We start from the raw sequence: 6,487 nt of genomic DNA, 5'->3' as shown, positions 1-6,487 counted from the left end.
CCTTGTTTGCCATCTTACCCAGAGTCAGATGAGAAGATATTAGTTTCCTCTCTGCATGTCCAGTGCAGGATGTGTGTAGCCTAGCTTAGCTCAAATACTTAGCGACTGTAGAAGCAGGTGGAAACTGCTAGCTTAGCTCCATCCAAAGTGAAAAGAAACACCTTCAAACTGCCTCAAAGCTGCCGACATGTTGTGTCTTGTTCATTTAACATGTAGAAAAAGAAAATGAAAAAGAAAATGAGACATTTTAGCGGCAGACATTTTAGTTAGAGTTGAGCTATTTCTCAAACAACAGCCACTTGGTGCATTAAAAAGCTTTTCACAGAGTGGTAATGAGCTTGGTAACTAGTTAAGAAGATAAAACATGTAAATAAGAAAGCTTTTGAGTTGTTTGAATGTGTATTTTTTCACTTTTGATGTAGCTAGGCTAGCAGTTTCCCCCTGCTTCCAGTCTTTGTGCTAAGCTAGGCTAAACACGTCCATATCTATCTCTGTACTGAATGCACCAACATGAAACTGACATCCATCTTCTCATGACTCTGACTATCAAATATAAAAGTAACTGTGGACAATATAGTTCCTTACCGAGTGTTAAATTCTTGACAAGGTCTTCATGTCTGGGTTGTCATATTGGTGCTGTTGCAGTTTTGGAAGTTTTCCAGGTTTCAGAATACTGTATAAAGATGGACGACATGACAGCTCCCCAAAAGTGAAGCTGCAGTATAGTTCATAAATCCCTCCATGTTAGAGGATGGGACATCAGCCAAACTAAAAAACCAAAGTGCCCAACAAATAAATTTTCCCCAAAGATGGTTTCTGTCATTCTGTCAGGTTAAGGTAAAGGGAAACACCTTAAGGGGGAACAGTTTTCAATACAACACCTGCTAACGGTTGTTGTTCTGCTTTGCCGCAGACGTAAACTTTAACTTAATTTCAAGTTGTTTTCTCATATATTCTTCTATTCTTGTAAATATGTCACATTAAAATAAAATAAAAATAAATAAGTGTATTTTTCATAGAAAGATCTTTAAAAAATAAAGAAATGATAGATGTACCTCTAAATAACCATGGACTGTATTTAGTTCATGTGAAAGTTAATAGTGAAAAATGTCATCTACCAAAGTGCAAAACCCAAGCTGACAAATAAAGAGTTCTGCTGGCGTTAACTTTGATAGTATAAATCAGCGGGTCTCAACCTGGGGTCCAGGGACCCCCAGGGGTCCTTGACGGGGTTCCTGGGTGTCCCAAGAAAAATGGGGAATATTTTAATTTCATTATTATTTCATTGACTGCAAGTTAGCTCAAAAGCGAATACATGTTACAGTCAATTTAATTATGTGTAATATAAAAGTAATTTTCAAATATATTTTTCTTTTCATGCTTGGAACTGAAATATGTCAGTAAACCACAAAAGCAAACATGTACAATAAGTGAAATACAATCTTAAAATGAACCATCTCTAATGATATGTTTATGTTTCAGATCAAAGAAGCACTTTTGAAGGGGTGATGTGGAAAGTGTTGCCTCAAAATGATTTCACCAACACTTTCCTCTATACAGACAGATGGAAGCAGAAGAAGTTGGTCATTGTGATCAGTTACAGATAGTAAAGTTTACAAGTTTGGAAACATCACTAATAGTATGTGTGATCATCTGTTGAGTCAGTTGACTTTGACTAACTCTGTTTAAAGCTTGAGAACAGCTCCAGTGTTGAATCCTGTCCAAAGTTAATTCAATTGGTTGTTTCTCCAACTAAACTGAGATTTTGGAGACTTACAAATAAACATTTCACTCCGTCACTGACAGATGGGATGTCATTTGCATATCAGTTGTAGTAAAAAGTATGCTATGGACATACTGTGTCCACTATGACAAAGCAAAAGCATTGTGAGGCATATATTTGTAGAATATATATTTATAGAATTCAAAATATTGGAAGTTAATACGGTGCACTTTTTGATGAATGCTGCTGTTTCAACATCATTTGAGAGCACAACACAACTCAATGTCAGTATGGTCAGTCATTGAATGTGCTGCTTTCTGAAGAAATTATCTATGTGGTGTATGTTGTGGCATAAAATTGTTATACATTGAGTTGATTGTTGGAAATATGACTTGGAATCACACACACACACACACACACACACACACACATACATATATATATCTTCTCAGCACCACCTTCCATGTTTTTATTATTATTCTTTCCACTTCATCTTGAGCAAGAAAGTGTAGAAAACTTGATCAGGACACACTCATGTCAGGTGAAAGTAGGACTGCATCACTTGGACGACCGCTGCTCATTTACTCTTCTCCTGTAGACTTGGTTTACACATTAAATATGTGTGTTTGTATGTTAAGAGAGCCTGCTAGTGTAATTTATAGGGTATTTATGTATATTTTCCCACTCAATTGTAACACTATTTTATGTATATGAAATCGATTTTGTATCTTTACAGATACACCCCATTCAATTTAATGCATTACTGGTTTGAGTAAAGGCACGAGAGCAAATGTCGGTATATAAACGGCGGGTTTGCGATGCGTTCTTCAGTTGGCAGTTACACATAGAGTAAAGCTACTGAAGACCAGCAAGATCACTGTTTGTTTTCATTTATTCTTTCAGGTGGGTAAATGTCACCTAAGCACCTTCAGATTTGATCAGTAGTCTACCCTTAATAGATATTTTGTCTATATAGTTTGTATTGTGCTTTTTATATTGTTTGAGGGAACTGTAACGTAAGGTAAAGGATGTAACCGTCACTAATGCTAACGTAGCTCCTCAGGGATTTAAGCTGGTATTTCTCTCATTTTGACAACCTAACCTGTGAGAGCACATTCGCTAAGATTGTAAGGACTATAACTGTTGGTAGCTGTTGTTGATTTCGTTCAAATATGTTGAATTGTAATTTTATGGGTTATTGTTTGTCGGACGATTAAGCTAAGCTAACTAATGCTAACGTAAGCGGTCACTTGTTGCCATAGCAACGGTAAATATTCACGTAGGGCTAATGTCATGTAAATAAGAGTGCAGAATCAAGCTTCATTGTAAATATAGCTAAGATATATTGTATTTAGCACAGGATATGTGATTTTAGTAGTTAGTAAATTTATAGAAAAGAGCTTGTAATAGTTGTAATACCATTTAATTTATTGTCATTTTGGGTTCATATATTGTTTTCTGTAAAATATACTAGTCATAAGAATTGTAGATCAATGATTGAGTTTTAATACCTTTTGATATATTAGAATGGGTAATTTCTAATACTTTATTATAAGCCTATTTTATTTTTATTGGAATTCTGGTACAGTTTATTGATTTTAAATGGATTTGTTTCGAGAATGTATCATTATTTTGGGATACTGTGATTTTTATACAATACTGTGATTGTTGCCCTATATTGTAGATTGTTCTAAGCCAGTTCAGTTGGCAGTTACACCTAGAGTAAACCTACTGAAGACCAGCAAAATTCCCATTTGTTGTTTCACTTATTCTTTAAGATTAAAACCATCCCTCTTTAAAAAAAATAAAAATAAAAATAAAAAGTTCATCCTGAGTCCAGTGCGAGCGGCAACCTCCGGCGCTGAAAATGAAGGAGGGAGGGGCGACTCCACTGGTTGCAAAAAGAAGTCTGATTGTATGGAAGTCTATGAGAAAATGACCCTAGTTCTCTCTTGATTTATTACCTCAGTAAACTGTTTCCTAACGGTTTTATGGTCTCACTTGCTAGTTTCAAGTCTTCTTCCATATAGCATGATGTTCATTTTGTAAATTATGACCCCATTTAGAGTAAAATGGACGATAAAGCAGCATGTGCTTTAGGGCGTGGTTACGTTGTGATTGACAAGTCGCTACCACGGCGACAACGTTGCTTACGTAACGTATCCATTGCGTATGGACGTTGCTGCCGCCATTTCAGTGTGTTTTCAGTTCTCTAAAGTTAATTGTAACATCGTGGTCCCCCAAACAAACTCTTGTTCAGCGTTTGGTTGTAATATAAGACCCATCAATGAGTCGGATGATCAGTTTTTCCGGTGAGTACATTTTGTTTTAACGGTTTTAGGCGTGTTTTTCGCTAGCGAAAATTCGCATTAGCATTATCACTGTTGACCATGGATTGTAAATGCACCGTGCTAACCAAGCTAGCAGCTAGCGCTATGGTCAGCTCCACCCTCTCGTTCAAACATCGTCACTTTTGGCTCCAAAAATCAAACACGGCGACGGCCAAATACAAGATGGCGATGGTCAAATCGCTACACTCGAGGCTTCAAAACGGCAGTTCGCAAACCAGTGGGCGACTTCATGGTGACTACGGCCATATTTTTTTTACAGTCTATGGTCCACTGTGATTCATGGGAGCAACACGAGCACACAGCTCAGTCTGTCAGACCTCTAAGTGAGCCTGAAAGGTTACTGGACAACTGGGATTTCTTTGTCCCAGTCCTCCCAACTACCATCCCACCACTGTACAACTGTCAGATAAATGTAAAGCGAATGTTTCTTGAAATGTAGCACAAGTATAAAGCAGCACAATATGGACATACTCATAAGACCATATCACCTCGATTCAGAACTCTCTTCATTGGTTACCTGTCAGTTTTAGAGTTCATTTTAAGATTTAATACCATTTAAAACTATCAAACCACATATTACATCTTAAAAAGCTTTTTATTTTGTTAGGCTCCATTTATATAAATATATGTAGATTGTTCACAATTTAATCCTATTAGAAATTGTTGATTTTCTTGTATTTTCTTCTTACAGTTGTCCCCCGAGAGCAAGCCAGATGCTGGTGTATTAAGAGGACAGCATGTGAGGCGACAGCGGCAAGAAAAAACTCCCTCAGAAAAGAAGAAACCTTGGGAGGAACCAGGCTCTCGGGGGGCCCATCCTCCTTTAGGCTGGGGGATCCTCTGGCTGCTCCTGGCCACGTCGGCTCCTAGCGTCTTCATCCATCATCCGCCGTCAACCTCAATGCTTACTCTGCAGGTGGTGAGCATGGAGAATACAGACGAGACTCACAGTAAATACACTGGTGGTGTGTTTCAAACTGTCCCTCTTCTTCTGGACTTCAGTGCAGGATGTGACAGCATTGTCTTCTTACCTGTCTCTTGTGGAACAGGATGTAGGCTGATTTCTGCCGTTCCCTACACACAGACACACCGGTTGTTTCATAGACTGCTTCATTGTTGAACGTGAACCAGTGGTCAGTTGGCGTGTCTGGACGCTCATCAGGATGCACGCTGTCACAGATTTAGTGTCCTAACAGGAAAGAGATGGTTGTTAACACTTTGAGATGCAGCAGAGGTTATGCAGGTTAACGACATTAAAGGAGATTTATTGAAAGCAGTTCTTCTCACCACTGAAAGACTCTGTAACATATTTGAGCCCACGATAGAGGACTACAGAAAGCCACATTCAGCATTCGGTGTGTGATTTTCATACCTTTGTCTCCTGATGCCCCAAGATGACTGACGGTGCTGACCATGCTGTAGCAGCTGCCATCCTGAGAATGAACCTGTTTGGAGGACACCACCAGCTCCCTGGTCAGCATGACGGGGTCACGCACCATCACCAGCTGCCAGGAAGGGGTGAAGCGGAAGCGCTTTATGTGGAGGATGAGCACACTGTAGAAGTAGATAAAGAGAACAAGATGGTTAGCAAAATTGTTACTGCGTTATATTCTATTTCCTGTTCTTAACATTTTGCATCTCAAGGATCCTTTAGGAATAATGAAGCCCAGTTTGGGAACCATTCAGGTCAGGTGTTACAACATTAATGATGGATGTGATGTCGCTCACCTCAGCAGGGTCTCAAAGGCCGGCTTCTGGCTCGATTTGCTCCCTCCACATTCGCACTTGTAGTCCAACACTGTCTCCTGCAGAACAGCACAGAGACAACAGGCTGTGTGTTATAAACTGAGTAACTAAACCAAATTATGTCCACAAACACAGAAGTGCTGAGTGTGTGTGTTCAGTCAGTGATGATGTGACTGAAGGCGGACAGGTGGAACCTACCTTCTGGTACTCCTCCAACATCTTCTCCACGGAGCCACCAGGAACCAAGTCCAGAGACAGGTTGGTGAACTCGTCCTGCCTTTTGGACTGAGCGCCACACCTGCACATTAAAGGAACAATACACATGAAAATACAGCCACAGAGGTCATCAGAAGGCCTCCTGCTGGAGGTACTGTGTACCACAACTGGACCAGACCAGAAGTGTTTCCTGACCAGGTTATTAGGGGGACGCAGTGCTGCATCATACTGCTTTGTTTAATTTATTCTCATAAATGAATTTGATCTCATTCTCACTCACTCTCCTGAAGAAAGAAAGAAGTCTGCTGATATATTTCAAAATCTGCAGCAGTGGTAACCTGCCCTGACACACTACACGTGTGTGTATGAGTTGTTTTACTGTGTAGTCTTACCTGCTGCATGTCCTGGTGTTCTCCATCTTGAACACCAGGTGATCTTCAACAGGGCAGGT

The 6,487-nt window shown here is 39.6% G+C and overlaps 1 protein-coding gene across 2 annotated transcripts; it reads right to left on the bottom strand.

Moving 5' to 3' along the window:
• Positions 1–4,650: 4,650 nt before the first annotated feature.
• LOC137169744 (ubiquitin carboxyl-terminal hydrolase 46-like) lies at positions 4,651–6,482 on the bottom strand. Of its 2 annotated transcripts, none has more exons than XR_010924528.1 (5): positions 6,019–6,482; positions 5,803–5,879; positions 5,447–5,628; positions 5,106–5,263; positions 4,651–4,984 (listed from the first exon to the last, which is right to left on the bottom strand). XR_010924528.1 is itself a non-coding variant. In XM_067573072.1 (5 exons), the coding sequence occupies exons 1-5, from the start codon at positions 6,452–6,454 to the stop codon at positions 5,256–5,258; spliced, it is 393 nt and encodes a 130-aa protein (XP_067429173.1). In that variant the 5' UTR covers positions 6,455–6,482; the 3' UTR covers positions 4,651–5,255. The 2 variants fall into 2 exon arrangements, 1 of the variants encoding a protein (XP_067429173.1); XM_067573072.1 differs by having other exon boundaries at positions 4,651–5,263; positions 6,019–6,118; positions 6,429–6,482.
• Positions 6,483–6,487: the final 5 nt, after the last annotated feature.

This window comes from Thunnus thynnus, chromosome 18, assembly GCF_963924715.1.
Source record: "Thunnus thynnus chromosome 18, fThuThy2.1, whole genome shotgun sequence".
NCBI lineage: Eukaryota > Metazoa > Chordata > Actinopteri > Scombriformes > Scombridae > Thunnus > Thunnus thynnus.
This window is presented reverse-complemented; position numbering and strand designations above follow the sequence as displayed.